The 21,641-nt window shown below is 34.4% G+C and overlaps 2 protein-coding genes across 2 annotated transcripts; both read left to right on the top strand.

Annotated features, from left to right (window-relative positions):
• Positions 1-11,751: 11,751 nt before the first annotated feature.
• On the top strand, positions 11,752-13,962 carry LOC116116664 (polyol transporter 5-like). Its single transcript, XM_031402716.1, has 3 exons — positions 11,752-12,061; positions 12,176-12,522; positions 12,666-13,962. Exons 1-3 carry the CDS (start codon positions 11,896-11,898, stop codon positions 13,782-13,784), a joined length of 1,632 nt encoding a protein of 543 aa, XP_031258576.1. The 5' UTR covers positions 11,752-11,895; the 3' UTR covers positions 13,785-13,962.
• Positions 13,963-16,805: 2,843 nt separating this feature from the next.
• LOC116116155 (putative polyol transporter 1) lies at positions 16,806-19,371 on the top strand. Its single transcript, XM_031402252.1, has 3 exons — positions 16,806-17,101; positions 17,209-17,555; positions 19,234-19,371. Exons 1-3 carry the CDS (start codon positions 16,954-16,956, stop codon positions 19,324-19,326), a joined length of 588 nt encoding a protein of 195 aa, XP_031258112.1. The 5' UTR covers positions 16,806-16,953; the 3' UTR covers positions 19,327-19,371.
• The last annotated feature ends 2,270 nt before the right edge of the window (positions 19,372-21,641 follow it).

Genomic DNA, 21,641 nt, shown 5'->3' with positions numbered 1-21,641 from the left:
CCCAATTTATTTTAGTTATTTTAGGTACCAAATGGATCGACGAAATTAACCCAAAATTAATTATAAAAAGATTCCCAGAATCTCACCATAAACAATGAACAAAAATTAATGACATGTTGCAATAATTTAATTGACTTGACAACTAATCAACGTTGTAATTAATGTTAATTAATTTCTAATCACATGCCCGGTTTCGGGTTTAGCTCGTTATTCGGTTCATAATTTGGATATGGTTCACTATTATTTAAGAATATAATTAAATTTAAGAATATTTATAAAAAATTATTTGCTTAAAAGATTGTCGATGCAAAAAATTACACCAATCAGAAGTACGTGATTGATAATGTTAGAACCATTAAGACTAGTGCGTAATCCTGATGGATCAATGAATTAGCGATGATGAATGTGTAATAATAATCATTAAATAACAAAGAATAAGAAATATTTTTTGAGGTAGTTCGACTGCTTATAACGCAAAACATACTTCCGTTGTTATGTAACCGAGTGTACCAACGAGCTAAGTTACAAAGAGTTATTATAAGTACTAAAGAGTTATCTCACCGAGTTTTTTGTTTTCTTGTCTCTATCTCAGTCGCTCTTGCCCAAAACATATCATAATTGGGTTTATATAATACTGTTACTGTAATGCTTTATTTCTAGGTAGTATATTCGTAAAATAATCACTAAAAGTGGCGTGAGAGAGAGTAGAGAATGATAGCGTCTTTTTGCTTGAACTCTTAATATCTCATATTAATATGCATACTTTCCCATTTTGTTCTTGTACTTTCTTTAAAATTTCATCTATGTTCTTTAGTCAATTACCATAATGTCCTCATTTTTAATACATTCTCCATGAAATTCTACCTCTTTTCACTCTCCACTTTATCAACTAATTTTGAGTGAAAAGATCATTTTACCCTTAATGCAAGTTTAAGACATTTTATTCACATCTCCTCAAAATAACTTTAGCAAAAAAATAAACTAAAGGTATAAGAGCATAAATTAAATTGCGCACCTTCATGTGGGTGTTACAATTACAAAATTGAATCGGAAATAAACTTAAAAATAGTAACTAGCGAGATTTTTGACTTTGATTGTGGAGTCTATATCGCAAGATATCTTCAGGCTAAAAGAGGAATTATCCGCTCCGGATTTATTGAACAACAAACATTAACCTAAATAATCCTACTAACAATTAAAAATAATGAGAAAGAAACATATAATTTAAAACTATAAGGTGATACGTAATCTAATTAGTGAGATAATTAAGTTTTGAATTCAATGTTCCTGTATAAAGATCTTGATTAATAAATTAAGCAAATATTATTTTATTATAATAGGGTTGTTCTTTTCGTAAAGCTTTAGTTACAATCTTTTAGGACGAGCCACCAGCAAAAGCCGACCAATTTTAAGTCAAACAATATTATTTTAAGAAAACTATTACGATATTTATGTTGAATATTATAAGTATATTATTATTATAATTCCCTTATTATGGGAGTTTTAATATTTTTATGGTCGATTTTAAATAATTTCTAGGGTTAATAATATTTATTTAAAATTAGCAAGAATGGATTTTTTTTTTATTTTTTTTTCTAATGATAAAAATAAAAAATGGAAGTAATCAATCGGTTTGCGGCTAGATACTAAGACTTTAGCCATTTAGGTGGATTACCCAGAAGTCTTGTGTTCGAGTCTTACAAAGTAGCTACTTATCACATTTATGATTACCTGGTCTATTGGGTTTGTAGGGTATTTAATAGAATAAAGAAATTAGTTGAGGTACGTGTAAATTGGTACGAATATCCTATTATTAATAATAAAATAAAATTGGAAATAGGATAAATAGGCAATAATTGAAGTGTAACAGTCAACATTGAGGTACATGATTTAAATTATGTTGTATAGCCCTTAGTTAAATTTTGTTAGGATTATTTTAAGAGAATTTGAAGAAAATGCCTTAAATTTGCATTAAGGGTAAAATAGTCTTTTCACTCAAAACTAGTTGATTTTGTGGGGAGTGAAAAGAGATAGAAAATCATAGAGAATTCAATAAAAGTGAAGGCATTTTGGTAATTGACTAAGGGACAAAGATGGAATTGCCTTCTATGAGACCCTATTCTTGTAAGACACAATTCTCTTTTCCATAACACACACGACCATGTAGTAGCCTCATAACGCACACAATCGACCAGGTAACAGCTCTGAGAGAGGGTATATATAACCCATCCGCCACAAAAAAATAAAATAAAATAAAAATCTTGGTATGTGAGGAGAGGATGTTCAAATATTTTTAAGCTGAAATATTGAATCTTAACCTAATAATTGTATAACTCAATTCGGTTGTTCGACAAAGATCCATAAGACAACCAATAAACGGTCTTAAATTTTTATCTTTTCTCATTTATAATTAATTTTTTATATTATTTTTTTTTTTTATGTGATTTTCTTCAAATGTTAAATTCTGAGTTATTGAAGACCGCACACGCAAGTTTCGTAAAATAAAATCTTGAAATTCAATTAATTTAAGGAAATAAAAATAATAATAGATGAGTCCAAAATTCAAAGGCACGTGAGGTGGACTATGGTGTTGCTGAGCTGTAGAATGTCAATCTCTTATAATTAACGGTGGTCCCACGTCTGGAATCGAATCGAATCTAATCTACGGCGGTATTTTTTCAACGCGTGCTTCCCATCATCTCACTTCTCTAACTTGACTAGTATACATACAGTTCACTTCTCTCATCACCAACCGTCCATTATGACAAAGTGCTTTCAAAGTCCTTTTTGCCTGTCACTTTTAATTGTCAGAAAAAGTATTAAAACCAAATTATTTTTTTTTTAATTTCAAAATTTCTTTTTTAAAGAATTTAAGAAAAGAAATTTGAGTTTGTCATATACGTTTCTAATACTTTCTATTTTAATTTATTTAAAATTTTAAAACATAAAATATATTCCTATATTAAACCTTTATTTGTTAATTTAAAATTTAAAATTAAAAATTAAAAATTCTTTATAATTTTATATTTTTTCATATAAATTATATCATCATAATATCTACTCCAATAAGTTTTTTCTTGAAAAGATGTACCGAACAATTCCTAACATAAATAAACATAAAAGCTGATTGATTCAGATCTTTCGATATTTTTTTAATTTTTTTAAAAGAATGTTATATTTTTTTTTTAATATTTGTTCAACATGGAGGGTAATTTGGTCAAAGTAAGTGTCTACTTAGAAGGATACTTTGAAAATTAAGTAAGATTAGATGTGACTTTTTATTGTTAAATTATTGTGATTAAAAGTCTTAATCCTTGTTCAAAATTTCTTGTAAAGCTTCATTATTATAATTAAGACTTTGAAATTTATGTTCCTTGAGCTAACCTACCATTAAAATTTAATTACTAATATGACAATATTTTAATTATAACCTAACTTACATGTGAGGAAATAGTAAAAAGTGATAATTGAATATTATAATGGTGCCCTCTTATACTTTTCTTTACAAGGATTGACTGACAAATTTACCTTTTGTATTTCGTAAAGTAATAATTGTATATTGTAAAGGTGCCTATGATAAATAAGTGTATATGTGGTCAGATTTCTTACTCTCTTAGAGCTAACCTTCGGGAATAAGTTGTATCTAAGTTTACTTTATCATGTTATTAAAGCTACATGTGAGGGATCGTGTTAAAAGTTGTATTTATCCCATATTATCGAGTTAGTAAGCTGTTATTGTGTATATAGTGTTTTAAAACTCGGTCCGGCCTGGTCTAGCCGATTCAACCGGTTCCTGGAGCCTTCACTGGGTCAAGTTACAAATTTTCCTATTAATTGAAAACCCTAAAAATTAGGATATCAATCCATGAACAATTGAAGGCTGGAATGTTAGGGCTTTTGAAAAGAAATGGCTAGTTAGTGCAATGGTGGCAACGGCGACGATTTTTAGTGAGTGAATCAATCAAAAATTGCAAAATAATGTCACCGGAAAAAGCCTGTTGTCGACTAGGGAGGCGAACAAGGGAAGGGTGAGATGGGTTTTGGTTAGGAGGCTGAGGGGAGTGTTTTCATGGTGATAAAGAGTGTTTTCATCGCCGGAAACTGACCCTATTTACCAACGTCGACAGTGGTGTTTGGGGTATTTTTGCAAGATTTCAAACCTATAGGGATTTCCATGTAATTTTTAGGAGTATTTTTATTAAATTTCAAACTTTTGGACATTGATTTGACCTGCCAGTCAAACTAGTCAACCTAAGACCTAGCCACTTTGCCGAGTTTCACCCCAGGTTGGGTTTTAAAACATAGGATGTATATATGCAATTGGGCTTCCTCCTCCTTTGAGTTAGCTTTTGCATTTGAATTCTACCTAAGTTCACTTTATCATCATCGTATAATCTCTTTCACTTAACTTTTACACCGATTGGCACCTATCTCTTTCATTTTCTTTTTACACAGGCTGGCACCTAAAAATACAGGCAACATAGTGATTTTTTAGCTCAAAAATTAAACATAAATGTACATATCTTAAAGTGGGCAAAAACTGGTTAATTAGGTCCAATTCCACCAATCTGTTCCCTGAATTCATTAAAAATACAAACAACAAATTGATGTAAATCTTGAAAGGGACTAACAACTTGTACATTTTATATTCATGTGTTATATTTTAACTCTAATTCTTTATAAACTCCATGTTATAAAGTGGTAACCAGATGTGGACATACTAGGGCTAGACGAGAATTCCACTTTCCAGCTTAGATTTGTAAAGCAAGAGTTTAACTTAATTTATTTATTATTGTTTTCTATTAAACAGATAGTAAGGCTGGACGAAAATTCCAATTTTAAACTTAGAGTTTAAACAACTTTCTTATAACTTAGCATCCGCGATTTAAGTGGGCGGTCATGGGATGAATTGTTACGTTAGCCTTTCCTAAGGATTAGTCGAGGTGCACGTAAGCTGGCTCGGATACCTTGGTTGAAAAAAAAAAATTTCTTATAACTTACCCACTCTTGGGTAGCTCAAGTGATAGGATGTGTGGTTAAGGCATACAGTCTCATATTTGAATCTGCCTGCTCCTACGATTTAAGTGGTACCTAGTATAATAAGGTAGATACACCCAGGAACCAATGAGAGGGGAAAAAACCTTCTTATAACTAGTTATATGCAAAGAGGTTGTGTACAATAACGTAGATAGCTGTACGCACCACAGAGTGAGGAAAAAACTTTCTTATAACTTGTTCTAAGGAAAAGGGTTTGAGTATAATAAGGTAGATACACCCTCCAACCTGAGTATAAGAGTTCTTTAATAGAGATTGCAATTGGTTTGATTTATTTTCTATTTATTCAACTTTTTGACCAACTTTTGGATGGTCAGGCAATCAACTGAGATTCATGGGTATATTACTCAAGTAATCTTAAGTTTGATTCCTCTTATTTTTAATAAGAATGGCTATTGGAGTATTATACGATCCGTTAATTTTAAGGCCTTAGAAGATTAATTAAGGTGCACGCAAACTTGTCTGGACATTCCCAGTTACCCAAAAAAAAAAAAAAAAAAAAAACATTTTGACAATTATCAAGCAACTTCTACACTTTTTGGTTTAAAATATTAAGGGTGCGTTTGGTTCCATATTTCTACCCATATTTTCAATCCTATTCCCCAAATATTGTTTGGCACATTATATGAGAAATATTACTATATTTTTTTAATTACTTTTCGACCCCTTAAGTTTATTAATTTCATAAATACGCCCAGAAAAAAGTTTAAAAATTAACAAAAACACCCCCACTGACCAATACTTGCCAGATTCAAGAATCTGTCACAACGGCCTACACCACGACCGGAATTGGCCAGTAATTCACCGATCTGGTTTTTTTGGCCAGATCCACCCGGAAAATGCCAGATCTGGCCGTAAGCGACGGCCAAAGATATGGTCGTCATTGTCGATCAACGATGGCCAAGATTTGGCCATAGCTGACGGCCAAAGATGGACTTTTGCGGCCGTCGATGGCCACATCTGGCCATAGATCGGGCCTTTTCCAACCAGATCCGTGGTGGATCTAGTCAGATCTGATTAGAAAAGGCCATATCGATGTCATACCCGTCATATCTTACCGGTATGTGTCGTTACACAATTTTTCGGCCAGATTCTGCTGATGGTGGCCGGAATCTGGCATTGCGGGTGGTGGAGGTGTTTTTGTCATTTTACAAATTTTTTATATATTGGGGTGTTTAATTAAATTAGCAAACCTAGGGGTTTTTTTATAGGTTTTACCTCGTAATACTCCCCTATTCAACTACCCAATATTATTCTCAAAATCTTATATAAAATAATAAAACAAACAGACCCGAAGATATTGTTTTATCATATATCTAAGATATTATTAAAATTTTGATGATATTATTTATTTTTATATTAATTAATAATTATTTTATATTCCTATATTTATATACTAATGGAAACAAAACATGAGGTACAGCTCAAGTAACTTGTTTAATTTTCTCCATAATTATTTTCATTATCCTTCACATGTTATGGGTTTTTTAATTACCCGAGTTTGACCCACAGAACCCCCATATTCCGGGTCAATTCCCAACCCAATTTATTTTAGTCATTTTAGGTACCAAATGGATCAACGAAATTAACCCAAAATTAATTATAAAAAGATTCCCAGAATCTCACCGTTACAAGATTGAATCAGGAATAAACTTAAAAATAGGAAATAGCGAGATTTTCGACTTTGATCGTGGAGTCTATATCGTAAGATATCTTCAGGCCAAAAGAGGAATTACCCGCTCCGGATTTATTGAACAACAAACATTAGCCTAAATAATCCTACTAACAATTAAAAATAATGAGAAAGAAACATATAATTTAAAACTATAAGGTGATACGTAATCCAGTCAGTGAGATAATTAAGTTTGAATTTAATATTTTAATGTTCCTGTATAAAGATCTTGATTAATAAATTAAACAAATATTATTTTATTATAATAGGGCTGTTCTTTTCGTAAAGCTTTAGTTACAATCTTTTAGGACTAGCCACCAGCAAAAGCCGACCAATTTTAAGTCAAACAATATTATTTTAAGAAAAATTTTACGATATTTATGTTGAATATTATAAGTATATTATTATTATAATTCCCTTATTATGGGAGTTTTAGGGTCTTTGGTTCATTATTGGGTAATTTTTAGAATAATCTTCGAAAAATGTTAAATTGGATGGGTATTATGATATAAAATTTTAAAAATTAACATAAATACCCCATATGTTTATTTATTTACTAAACACCCTTATAATAAAATATTCAAAGTTAACAAAAATACCTCCAATCCACTCATTAAATACGGACAGCCGGCCACTACCGTCGGAGGGTGGCCGGAGTTGCCGTATTGGCATATGACTAGATGGATCTTATCGGTCGTGTGCCGATATAACCTTTTCCGGCACGATCCATAGTAGATTTGGTCGGAAAAGACCAGATCTATGGCTAGATCTGGCCATTGAAGGTCAAATCTGGCCGCATTTGGTTGTTAACGATGGCCAAAGATATGACCATCGTTGATGGTCAATAACGGCTGTATCTTTGGCCGTTGTTGACTATTGTTTACGGCCAAAGATCTGGCCTTTTTCGGTTGGATATGGTCGAAAAAAGCTAGATCGGCTCACTACCGACTAGATTCAGCCGATAGTGGGCCATTACATCATATTCCGGCCAACTTCCGGTAGTGGTGGCCGGAATTTGGTAAATTTGGGTTGTTAGGGTGTTTTTGTCAATTTTTAAAATTTTTTTAGGGTTGTTTAGTTAAATTAACAAATTTAGGGGGTCTAAAAGAAATTGAATAATTTAGAATTATATTTTGAAAATAGGTGAACCAAACACAAATTTTGTGTTAACTTTTTTGGAAAAACTATAATAGTTTTTCTAATATATGAACATATTTTTATGGTCGATTTTAAATAATTTCTAGGGTTAATAATATTTATTTAAAATTAGCAAGAATGGATTTTTTTAATTTTTTTTTCTAATAATAAAAATAAAAATTGGAAGACTTTAGCTATTTGAATGGGTTGCTCAGAAGTCTTGTGTTCAAGTCTTATAAAGTGACTATCTATCGCATTTATGATTACTTGATCCATTGAGCTTATAAGAAGATTAGTTGAAGTATGTGTAAACTGATTCGGAGTTTCGGTAATAAAAAATAAAATAAAATTGAAAGTAGGCTAAATAGGCAATAATTGAAGAGAGCAAGTTGAAATGTGAATTGCAAGGAGGGAAGGGGGGCTTGACTCTTTTGAGTATTGACTACATAAAAATGTGAAGTGGGTCCATTAATTAATTTATTCAATTGAAAAATAAAGCCTATCTTTGTTGACCCAAAAATTTAGAAATAAAAAATTTGGTTCACATTGCTACATATATGATTGAGATTTTATGAATCAGCTGGCAACCCTTTTTTGTTCATGTCTTATTCACTGACTTACTTTACTTTAAAATAAAAAATAAAAATCTTTGTAGTAGTAAAATTTTGGATTTTAGCCTGTGGAAAATATTTTGCAATTTGGTTACTTTTGAAAAAAACAATGTGGTTGACACATATATGGTCACCAGGTAAATTTTGCATGATTATAAAATGTGATGTTGGGTTTGTTTTTAGTTTTAATATATAGTTTAAATTATATATTAATTTGGTGTTATTTTAGTCTATTCTTGTATGTTTGTCAGAAATTAATAACGGATGTTCAGATGAGAAATCAAACTTAAGATTATATACCTATTTATATTATCCATATTTTGCCCTAATCATTTGGACTACCCACGAATAGGTAAGAGATTCTAAAGCTTAACCTAATATAACATAAATGGAGGATATAAGAACGAAAATTTAGGTTCAAGTCTAATTTCTTAGATCATAGATTGTCTTTGTCATTTGGGGAAAAAATTTGAAAATTCAAATTCTATTTAGGGGAAAACTTGACCAAGGTATTGTGACAAATTAATGAAGATTAATTAAAGTAATGCTATAGTTAATTGAAGACAATCATTAAGGTTAAAACAGATTGTGATAGACTAAAAAACAAAAGAAGAATTGGGTGTTAAAAGAATCTGTCCACTAAATATCAGTATTTACTTTCAATATTAAATTAATATGAACTTAAAAAAAAAAAAAAAAATTGAAAAGGACTATTGTTTTTCAATTATTTGCTGTTAAAATATCAGAAACTGCCAAATATTTGATCAATAATTTTTTTTTTTTTTATTTTTCTTTTTATAGAATGCTCCAAATTAGTTAATAACAGTATGTGAAGGCTAGAATTGTCGTTATTAATAAAAATAAAAATAAAAATAAATATTATGTTTCAACGTGTTAACCCCTTATAAATTATAATTTAGACTATGATTTTAAGGGTTAAAAATTGATATAAAAGGTAACGTTATTCCAGCGCTATGGTGATTGATTAATTTAAAAAAACCATCATAGTGTAACTTGATAGTAAAAAAGCAAAAAATAATTTAACATGGTTTTTTTCTATTATTGGGATGTTTGGACCAGTTTACGCGTATCTCAACCAATTATTCGGGGCCTTAAAACTGTCAGTCAAGTAAGAGTCCTAGTGGCCACAAGCTACCCCTATTAGTGCATAGAGGAACTCGAATTCAGGAGTTCATGAAAAATCTTTTTACTCTTTTATCATCAAGCTATCCAATGGTGGTTGTTGGAGTCCCATATTGACTAGGCACGCTCAAACCTACTAGTTTATAAGAAGGGGTAATCATCTCATTTAATAAGACCTTATTGGGTGAGGTGTCAGACCCGCCTCAAATTCTATCATGGTATCAGAGCTCATGTTCAATTGAGCTAAGTGCTTGACTAGCGGGTGAAGAGTTAGAGCCGACAACTACCTCCAATAACATACATGACTCAACATATGGGCTTGACCGTGAGGGGAAGTGTTGGAGTCTCATACCGACTAGACACGCTCAAGTCTACTGGTTTATAAGAGAGGATAATCCTCTCATTCAACAAAGCCTTATTAAGTGGGGAGTTCAACCGACCTATTAGTGGTTGATCCTATTTTTATGATAAAGAAATTAAAAAAGTATTAAGCTTATTGAAAATAAATAATTGAGGGATAATATATATAAAGTTATTATTATTATTATTATTATTTTGCAACGTGATGCAAAGTATATAACCCAGAAAAGAGTAAACAACATATTCCCACCCAAGGTTTGACGAAATTCCAAGTTAGTATCATTGGTTTTATTTATTCCAGATTTCCACCCTTAAAGTAACAGTATTATGAATTTTTAGGGTCTAGAGGGTGCAATTACCATAATGCCCTTAATCCTAAATTAATAAATTATGTTTTAACCCCTAAATTAGTAGAATTACAAAACTTACCATTTTATTTTCAAATTATATCAAAAACACCCTCGGTCACTATACACCCTCGCCAGAAACAGCCCGATCCGGGCTGTTTCCGACGACGTCAAACCCCCTGGTCACGTCCATCACCTTCCCCGTAGTCCGTCGTCCAAAACCCCTCTAGTTCCCGACTCATTTGCCCCTCCAATCGTCAGCACCGTTAAGCTTAGGGTTTCAATGTTCTTCACCGAATTCTGATCGATTCCGGCGGTGAAAATCCAATTGGACACCACCAATGCAACCACCGTCCCCAAATCTATAAAACCCCTATGTCCCTAACAACCGTTTAGTCGTCATTCGTCGGCCGAGAGTTCATGTTCATCGGCCTTTTTTCGTTGCTGTGGCCGGAGATCGGTGAGTGATGAGGGGTTGAGAATGGTATGATTTTATAGAGGGGAGAATGGGGGTTCAAATGGTGGTGATAATGGTTATTTTGGGTGGAAGAATTGTCGAAAAAGAGCGAAAAACGTTGGGAACAACGACTGCTAATGTGCGCCGGAGGACTGTTAGAGGCGGTGGTCTACTAACGTGTGCCGCCCATGTAAAATGACCAATTTACCCCTTTACCATTACATCAAACATTTTTCCATCACTTTAAGGGTACGAATCTGGAATAAATGAAACTAATGGGACTAATTTGGGATTTTCTCAAACCTTGGGTCGGAACTTGTCGTTTAGTCCCCAGAAAAAAGAAAAAAGAAAAAAGAACGCCAGTGCATAAATTTGTCATATTTTGGGACCACAATAAGCCCAATTTGCTTCGATTCTGCTGTATTTCTGGATCCTTACCAAGATTCAAAATATCCAACTCTTACCACTAAATTATTTTATAAAAATTATAATAAATTCAAAGATATGTACAATTATTAATTTACTATTTGCAATTTGCAATACTATATATTATACATCCACTCTCTCCTTGGTTGGATATGTTATTCAAACAAACTTGTTGAAATACACATAAAATAAATATACTTTATGTTAAAACAACTTGAATCTTACCAATCTTCAACTTTTCGGTATCCGAAGACTCATGCAAAAGACATATACTTTTATCGTAAATTTTTGTACGTACGTTATTATTTGATGTTATTGTTTTAAGTTATTTTAATGTGTGTCCGATATATTTTTTTAATGTAAAAACGATTTTTATTAGGTTCGTTTTATGAACTGAAGTTTGAAACGAAAGTTTCCGTCAAATTAATGGATTAATTTTACGATAAATTAATCCATTAATTCATATTATATAAATGGTTAATTAGATAAACAGTGTGGTTGGACTCATTTGGTCCAAGAAATGATGTAAGCCGAAGTCTAAGCCTTACCTTCTTGTTCTATATAAGTTCAACTCTGTTCAACTTTCATGGCAGCTTCAAATTCCACTCTTCAAAAACCAGATAGCTAACACCATACACTCTTAATCTCCTTCTCTTCCTCTCTCGCTAGCTTTGCTTATTTTCAAACATGGCTAGCCAGGGAGCCCAGACTACTGCTGCTGCTACTACTACTCATGCTGACCAACGTCCCAAATCCCTTGCAGATTTTGATCCTCCGCAGAAACCAAAACGCAACAAGTATGCTTTCGCTTGCGCCATGTTAGCTTCCATGACTTCCATCTTGCTCGGCTATGGTAACTTAAACTTAATTACTAACGAAAATAAACAATGAAAGAAACTTGTATAATATTGAGATTTGATAAATCTTATGCATGTGTTTTTTTTTTTTGTTTTGTTTTGTTTGACAGACATTGGAGTAATGAGTGGGGCGATAATCTATATTAAAAAGGACCTCAAAATCAGCGACGTGCAAGTGGAGGTTCTGGTGGGGATCCTCAGCCTTTACTCACTGTTAGGTTCGGCGGCGGCCGGCAGAACCTCCGACTGGATCGGGCGGCGCTACACCATCGTACTAGCTGGGGCTATATTCTTTGCAGGAGCTCTTCTGATGGGTTTCGCCACAAACTATGCGTTCCTAATGGTGGGTCGTTTTGTTGCTGGTATTGGCGTCGGTTATGCTCTCATGATCGCTCCTGTTTACACTGCCGAAGTTTCGCCCGCTTCCTCTCGTGGCTTCCTCACTTCTTTCCCTGAGGTAATTTGAATTACTTTGTTCTTCATCTCCTTGACAACTTTACGCATTAATTAGAGCTCGTAAAGTCACCACTTTCGTGGAATTTTCCATAAAAGAGTACTCTTCCAATACTAAAAATAGAAACTTTTATTACTGCACCACAGGTGTTCATTAATGCAGGGATATTACTGGGATACGTTTCAAACTACGCATTCTCGAAGCTGTCACTTCACTTGGGATGGCGAATGATGCTTGGCATCGGCGCCATCCCCTCCGTGCTGCTGGCCGTCGCCGTCTTAGCCATGCCTGAATCACCTCGTTGGCTGGTCATGCAGGGTCGACTCGGAGACGCCAGGAAAGTCCTGAACAGAACCTCCGACTCCAAAGAAGAAGCCGCCTTAAGACTCGCCGATATTAAAGAAGCTGCTGGCATTCCCCAAGAATGCAACGACGACGTCGTTCAGGTTGAGAAACGTAGCCACGGTGAGGGTGTATGGAGAGAGCTCCTCCTTCATCCTACACCGGCGGTTCGTCACTGTTTAATCTGCGCCGTTGGTATTCATTTCTTCCAGCAGTCGTCGGGTATAGACGCCGTCGTTTTGTACAGTCCCAGGACCTTTGAAAAAGCCGGGATTACATCTGATGACCTCATATTACTCGCAACTGTAGCCGTCGGATTTGTCAAGACTCTTTTCATCTTAGTGGCCACATTTTTGCTTGATAGGATCGGACGGCGGCCGTTGCTTTTGAGTAGCGTGGCGGGTATGATCCTGTCCCTTGCCACCCTCGGATTCTCTTTAACGGTCATTGATCACTCCCACGTAAGGATACCATGGGCCGTTGGTTTAGCCCTCACCGCGGTGTTATCATACGTCGCGTTCTTCTCGATCGGTATGGGGCCCATCACGTGGGTCTACAGCTCAGAGATCTTCCCGTTGCAGCTACGCGCTCAGGGAGCGAGTATGGGAGTTGCAATGAATAGGGTTACAAGTGGGGTCCTATCAATGAGTTTCATATCACTTTACAAGGCCATATCAATCGGCGGAGCCTTCTTCCTTTTCGCGGGAATCGCAACGGTAGCCTGGCTGTTCTTTTATACCATGCTCCCGGAAACACAGGGTAAAACCCTTGAAGAGATGCAGGTCCTTTTCGGTAACTTCCATTGGTTGAGGGATTCCAAGCGCAAGAAGAGAAACACTAAACTTTTCGGCAACGGTGACGGAAACAGTGACGGTTCTAGTAACGTTCAGTTAGGGGCTGTGTCTAAGCCCATTACTAACTAGAGGATAACTTGGTAAATATGATGCCGTTTTAAATATTTTCGTGTAACTTTCTAAAAGGATAATGATGTTTGAGTGAGAGGGACGAAGGAGGAGAAGAAAAAAATGACAAAACCTGATGCAATGAAAAATCATAAATTATGCAGTGAAATACAATATACTCTATCTATAGTTTGTCCAAGTTTGGTTTATTACGTTGCTATGATTTTGATGCTCATAAGTTATTTTATATCATAAAATTTGTTAAGATTTTAAACCAATTCAGTTTTATTAAACAAGATCGTTAAGTAGGTTTATTACCTTCTTTAAGTTTTTGGGTTCAAACTTTGAGGACATTTATCATATTGGGATTTACTTGATACTTTGAGCTTATATGTTGTTTAATAACTTGAAAATTAGTTGAAATACGTACAAATTAGCCTAGATATCCCGGTTACCAAAAAAAAAAAAAAAAAAAAAAAAAATTTACACAAAAAGAAAGCAAACAGCTCCTAAATAAATGAATGTTTTAATTGAAATCCATCTGGGTATCACCAACTAAGGATGAAAATTTTGGTGGAGCAATATCTTTGCTTAATGTTATTTGGGTACTATGATTTGTCCTATACTAGGACAAATCGGGAAAAGCTGCAACAATTAGAGAAGCTAATGAATGGTTTGATAGAAACTCTTTGATGTATTACTCAAGAGGTTTTGAATTCGAGTTCCTCTTCAAGTATTGATAGTGGTAAACACTGAAGTTCTTTCTCGGCCGGTAGTTTCAGGATCTCGAAGATTAGTTGAGGTACGCATAAACTGACCCAAAAACTCCCAATCATTAAAAAAAAAAAAAAAAATTTGGGAAGCTGAATGTTGTGATCAACAAATTGAGTTTGATTATGAAAGCAATTAACGTTGAAAATTGGCATGTGATTGGATCCTTTGAGCTGGGGATGGTGGGTATTTTTTTGTTTTTGTTTATGTGCTTTTCCTTTCTTTTGAAGTCATTTCTTTTGTGTTTGGTTCTGCCTTTTCTTATTTTCTCTATATATTTTTAATAAATTAAATTATGTGGTTATGTTGCTTTGAGAATGAGTGGTCCATTAGCTTGCATGGGTTGATTGAATTGACTACCAATAATAATGCAAAAGCAAAGGAGACCTTATATTATTTCTTATACATGTGTTATGTTTCCTATTTCTAAAGTTTGGCTTACATTATTTCTAAAAGAAAAGTTAACCTTCTACTACATGACAAGTTTAAGAAGTGGTTCAATCAGCTTGCGTATCAGAATTTTAATTTGCAAATTCTGGAAATAACTGAATGTATGTGTTCTTAATGCCAAACTGGATTACTTACCTCCAACCATATTGTCCAAGCGTTATAAGAGAATTAATCCAGAGATGATAGAAGTCAAATTTATATTGTCGTTAACCTAAGTGATAAAAGTAACCAAATGTGAATTTCAGGATGATGAGTCGTGAGAGAATGTTTGAGAGATATCATCTAGCCTATGCCAATTATAGTTGATATTCTGTTCCTAACAACTACCTTTCATAACTTCTATCAAGGATTAAGATAGACAGTTTACCTTGAACAACTCTTTAAAACCGCTCCTTAACTGCATAATGTTAACTGAATAATTGTGGCATGTGGCCACTTTAAATCTTACAAGTCTAACCCAAAGAAAAAGTTTCACTAGGTGGGTGTTTCAAAATCAATCGAAATATTTCCTAACCTAATGTCAAAATGAAGATTGAAGCAGCAAGAACATAACAAATATTGAGACACATTGGCACTCAAAATTTCACTTGGTGTAGTTATATATTTATAGAACAAATGATAATGAATGAATAAATGAACATGTAAGAGATGGGCAGAGATGGAGGCTGTAGTTGTAGTCATTGTCGAAGACAAAGAGAGTCCATGCCAATAATTGAAGAGTATGTGAAATGTAAATTGCAAGGAAGGAAGGGAGGCTCGACTTTGAGTATTGACTTGACAATATAAAAATATGGAGTCCATTAATTAATTACCTAATTAATCAATTAGTCAATTATCTAATTAATATGAACATCTCTAAATGACTATTTATATAAGAGCATCTCCATTGGTACTCTTTATTTTAAAGAGTATATTTCCTATAAATAAAGAGCATGTTTGTTGATTTTTAAATATAAAGAGCAAAAATTTTATTTAAGTCTAATGGACTCTTTATTTTAATTCTTTATTTTGAATTTTCCTATAAAGCATTTATGATTTTAGAGAAAAGAAAACAGAACATAAATATATAGAAACTCAAAAGACCATCGTGGTGGGAGGAAATTTTTTTTTTTTTTAAAAAAAAAAACTTAATAGGAGAGAGAAACAATAAATAAAATTTATTGAAACTTGTAATTTAATTAATTAAAATTATGATAAAGAGTGAGATTGACTCTCTAGATGTGGAGAATCAAATCCACTCTTTAATTTATTTTTAAAGAATACAGATTCATTGGACTCTTATTTGTATGCATTAACTCTTTATAATAAAGAGTTTGACTCATATAAAGAGCCATTTGGAGATGCTCTAACCTAAACTCTTTATTATAAGAAGTTTATCCATAGAAAAGAGTCAAACAGACTCTTTATTTTTTAAATAAAAATTAAAGAGTGAGTTTGACTCTCCATATTTAGAGAATCAAATTTCACTGTTTATCCTAATTTTAAATAATAAATTACAAGTTTCTATGCATTTTATTTATGATTTATCTCTCTTATTAAGTTTTCTTTTTGAAAAAAATATTCACTTCTAAAATTTAAAGAGTCTATTGGATTTGAATAAAAATTTTGATTTTTATATTTAAAAATTAATGAAATTACTCTTTATTTATATATATATAAAAAAAAAAGTTTTAGAGATAGCTCTAAGGAGCCTCCCTTGGTCCTTGGGTAAGAAAACGCGCTGACCCTTTTCAGACTGCAACACCTTTGAATTTTCAAATTCTATATGGATAAACAGTATAGTTGGACTCATTGGTCCAAGAAATGATGTAAGACGAAGTCTGGACTTCCTTCTTGTTCTATATAAGTTCAACTCTCTTCCAACTTTCGTGGCAGCTTCAAATTCACTCTTCAAAAACCAGATAGCTAACACCATGCACTCTTAATCTCCTTTTCTCTCTTTCTCTCGCCTGCTTGCTTGTTTTCAAACATGGCTAGCCTGGGAGCGGAGAATACTGCTACTGACCAACGTCCCAAAACTCTTGCAGATTTTGATCCTCCCCAGAAACAAAAACTCAACAAGTTTGCTTTCGCTTGCTCCATTCTAGCTTCCATGACTTCCATGTTTCTCGGCTATGGTAACTTAACTTAATTACTAACGAAAACAAACAAAGAAAGAAACTTGTATAATATTGAGATTTGATAAATCTTATGCATGTGTGTTTTTTTTTTTATTGTTTGACAGACATTGGAGTAATGAGTGGGGCGGCAATCTACATAAAAAAGGATCTCAAAATCAGCGACGTGGAAGTGGAGGTTCTGGTGGGGATCATAAACCTTTACTCACTGTTTGGTGCGGCGGCAGCCGGCCGCACCTCCGACTGGATCGGGCGGCGCTACACCATCGTACTAGCTGGGGCCACATTCTTTGCAGGAGCTCTGCTGATGGGTTTCGCCACAAACTATGCGTTCCTAATGGTGGGTCGTTTTGTTGCTGGTATTGGCGTCGGTTACACTCACATGATCGCTCCTGTTTACACTGCCGAAGTTTCGCCCGCTTCCTCTCGTGGCTTCCTCACTTCTTTGCCTGAGGNTTCAATCCCTACACTTGCATGATGAATTGCTATTCAACTTGTCACTTATGCTTACTTGATGACAAGAGTTGGGCTATGTGACTTGACTGCAACGAGCTATATAACCTACATCGTGTGAAGAGATGTGTGCTTGTTCGGTATTTTAGGAATTTAGCCAAGGATTTCAATTGACTCCTTTTATTTGTTGAAGAGATTTTTCCAAAGGCCATAAATATTCTTAGAAAGTTGAAAAACAATACCCCAAGATAATTAGTTCAAGGTCTTGACCGGCGTCGATGGCTTTTTGAGCCACGTGAGGAATGCCGGCCTGCACACCATTATTACTCTGAGCAACGTTTTTCAACTCGAACACCAGCCGGTTCATTAATACCTTTCACCCGAATAACAACCGGCCCATTTGTATTCATAACTAGTTTTTTTTGGCAGTGATAACCAGCAACAAAAGCCAATGAAATGATTAGATGACGATACCAAAGTAACTGGTTGTGGGCCTTGTAGCCAATCTAATGGCTTCATTGGGTAGATTGTTAGTCGTGATCAATATGTGTCAATCAACTTAGAAATCGAATTTATATAGGATAGAATTTGTTTTATTTTAGGACTCTATCTAGATTTTATTCAATTTTTTCCCGCTGTCAGCCATTGAAAGCTGTCTATCGGTAGGGGTGGAAAAATCCGGTTAACCGAACCGGTTAACCGGATTTTTGAACCGAACCGGTTTTCGGTTTAAAAAATAAACTGAACCGAAACCGGTCCGGTTTCGGTTATTAACCGGTTATGAAGCGAACCGAAAATTCGGTTCGGTTAACCGGTTTTTAAACCGGTTAATAAAATTAATGATGGGCTGCTTTTTCGGCCCAATTCACACACTCCACTTATGGCCCATAAGTTATGGGCTGCCTTTTTAGCCCAATTTGCACACTCCACTTTGCACTTTTTTTTTTTTCCAGGTTTTTATTTTTTTTTAACATGACCTAAAGTTATAAACTTATATCTACTGTAAATTCAATTACGTTAATAAACTTATATCTATTGTAATTGAATTTGAATTCATATAATTTGAATGTACATCAAAATCAAATATTAATAATTTAAAATTACAAATCAAAGATTGCAAAAACAAAGATATGATACAAACTCAATTACAAACTAAAAAATATACAAACTATACAAACAAAAAAATAGCCCCCTGTTGCCAACTTAGTTTCCACAAAATCAAACATAATAAACTCATTTCCACATCCTAAAATTACAAATCAAACACATGAAATGGATAAAATAAGAAACATATTTCCACAAAATCCAAATCAAACACATGATTAAAACTAGCACACACATTTCCACAAAACAAACATAATAAACACATTTCCACAAAACAAATCTAAGTACTAACAAGCACATTTCCAAATCAAATAATGAAATGAAAACTTAGAAGATATACAAACACAGTTAACAAAGACAAATATAAATATAACAAATCCACAAAAAAGATCTCAAAAGAGGCCTCCAAGCAAGCAATAACTGTCCAACTGCAAGCACATTCCAATCCATTGTCAAATGTCAACTGTCAAAACAAAAAAGTTCCACAACTTGTTAGGTAGCTCACATCACATTAGTTATTACCATCACATTGTAAATTTGTAACAAGAAGAATAATTAAAAAAAAAAATTTACAAGACATCAAATATCTGAGTCGTGGGCGAGGTCACCAACAAATACAAAGAAAAAAAGCCAAAGAGATGAGGTCACCCACCGGAAACAGACGATGATGTGGAGACTTGGTGAAGGAAGAAGAATGGTGACCGCGACTGGTGATTGCCGACCGTTAAGCAACAGATCTGAGAACTGAGAGTGAGAGACTCCGGCGTGACCGCGTGACTCCGGCGTGAGAACTGACAAGTGAGATAGAGACTCTGAGAGTGTGAGAGAGAGACTGACGGTTATTGAGGTCTGAGGTGAGTGTCTGTGTATCGGCGTTGGCGCGAGTGCGTCTGAGATCTGAGTACTGCCGTACTGGAGCAGTGGAGCTGCCGTCTGCCGAGTTGGAGAGTGGAGATTGGAGTAGACTCGTACTGGAGTAGTGGGGTTACCGTCTGCCGAGCTGGAGAGTGGAGATTGGAGTAGACTCATACTGGAGCAGTGGAGCTGCCGTTTGCCGAGCTGGAGAATGGAGACTGGAGTAGACTGAGTAGTGAGTAGTGAAGACTGAAGGTAGACTGAGTGAGAGTGTGAGACCGTGAGAGTTGAGATTGTGAGAGTGTTAGATGGTGTTAGGGTTTGGAATTGCAAATGCAAAATAAAAATGTAAAAATTAAAATGCAATAATTTTTTTAAAATATCGGTTCATAAAACCGGTTTTCTTTTTTTCAAAAACCGAAACCGAACAGAATATCCGGTTTTTTTTAATATTTGAATCGAAATCGAACCGAAACCCAAAAAAAACCGAATTTTCGGTTTGGTTTTGGTCCGGTTTCTCGGTCCGGTTCGGTTTTCGGGTTTTTTTTTTCCACCCCTATCTATCGGTTGTTTATTAGTTATTAATAAGATAGATAGATGCCTTTAACATATTTTGAAGTTAGGTGCGACTATGGACAAGCTCACAAAACACAGGTCCTCTAAGGTTAGAGACAAAGCCTAAATATTATTACATGGATATTGTATAGATACATGATGTGATCCAATCCTAAAATCTATTCTAACAATATTGTTATTTTTTATTTTATATAGAAATCAGATATTCACTTAAATTAAAAATGTCAACTTATTATATCACATATCATCTCCAACCACAATCATTTTAATTTTTTATAAGTCTATTATAATTTATGTAGACGATAAAAATCTATGGCTACGAGGAAGGATTGATCCTGTGAGGTTGAGGCCACTGACAATCCGTCGGTGTGGTGTTTGCTATAGGTACTCAAACGTTCAAGTCAACAAAGTTGAAAGAGGCTATCTAGTGAGGACTAAGGGGAGGAAGGGTTACCGAAGTCTGATCGAAGATTAGAGCTACGACGAAGGTGCTAGTTCTTAGGAATAAGAACTCTTATGAGCTAGTAGGTAGTATTGAATAATAGATGCTTTATGAGAGGCATGACTGAGAAAATTTAACTCCCCGGCCATCCCAAGTTTCAATTTATCAAAATGGCCTTGAAAATATATATATATATTTTTAAAATTTAGAGAAGCTGACATGGCACAGTTAGGATTCAATAAACATGTAAAATGGGTTAAAATGAAAAGATTAAAACATATGTGGGAAAAATCATAATTAATGAAATTTTTTAAAATTTGAAATTTAAAAGTTCGCCCCACCCATTCAAATCGCTTAATCGAAACTGATTAGGGCAAAAATCGATTTCTTGAACCCTAAACGGAGACTGTGCGATTTCTGATCCAAACTCCAAATTTTCACACCATATTCAATCCTAAAATCAATTTGTTGAACCCTAAATGGAATACAGTCTCGATTTCCGACGATACAGTCGTGATTTTCGATCGAAACTGTAAATTTTCACACCAAATTCAATCCTAAAATCGATTTCTTGAACCCTAAACGGAATCTCTGCGATTTTCAACGATACAGTCCAGATTTCCGATCGAAACTGTAAATTTTCACGCCAAATTCAATCCTAAACCATGGCTGACATTCATAATGAGGACGAAAACCCAACGCCACTTGGAATCCTAGAGTTCGGTGGCGCAAGTAGTTCAATGGCTGCTCCGATGGATCATTCGATCAGTGAAGGTGGTCCATAGGCAGAATAGACGACGACGACGACGACACAACAACAGAGAGAAGAATCGCAAAACGGTTCTGAAGAGGAGGAGGCCAGCGAGAATTCAGGCGAGGAGGAGGAGTCCGGCGAGGAGGAGGAGGCCGGTGAAGAAAGGGTACGTATTTGTTTTGGGAGTGTATTGCTCTGTACTGTCGCTTAAGCGATTCATCCATTTTACTCATAGTAGCTTAAACGATTCCATATCGCTTAAGCGATCTTTTCCGAGGTAGAATCAACATCTGCCCAGAGCTAAGATCACTTAAGCGATTCATCTCTTTTACTTATGGTCGCTTAAGCGATTCCAG

The sequence above is a fragment of the Pistacia vera genome, unplaced genomic scaffold (assembly GCF_008641045.1).
Source record: "Pistacia vera cultivar Batoury unplaced genomic scaffold, PisVer_v2 Contig123, whole genome shotgun sequence".
NCBI classification, from domain to species: Eukaryota; Viridiplantae; Streptophyta; class Magnoliopsida; order Sapindales; family Anacardiaceae; genus Pistacia; species Pistacia vera.
The sequence above is the reverse complement of the archived record's forward strand: the minus strand, read 5'-3'. Positions and strand labels throughout refer to the sequence as shown.

Excerpts from the sequence above, each read along its gene's own strand:
- LOC116116155 (XM_031402252.1), top strand. The coding sequence starts at position 16,954 with ATGGCTAGCCTGGGAGCGGAGAATACTGCTACTGACCAACGTCCCAAA. Across the intron at positions 17,102-17,208 it reads TTCCATGTTTCTCGGCTATG|ACATTGGAGTAATGAGTGGG; the intron begins GTAACTTAACTT and ends ATTGTTTGACAG.
- LOC116116664 (XM_031402716.1), top strand. The coding sequence starts at position 11,896 with ATGGCTAGCCAGGGAGCCCAGACTACTGCTGCTGCTACTACTACTCAT. Across the intron at positions 12,062-12,175 it reads TTCCATCTTGCTCGGCTATG|ACATTGGAGTAATGAGTGGG; the intron begins GTAACTTAAACT and ends TTTGTTTGACAG. Across the intron at positions 12,523-12,665 it reads TCCTCACTTCTTTCCCTGAG|GTGTTCATTAATGCAGGGAT; the intron begins GTAATTTGAATT and ends ACTGCACCACAG.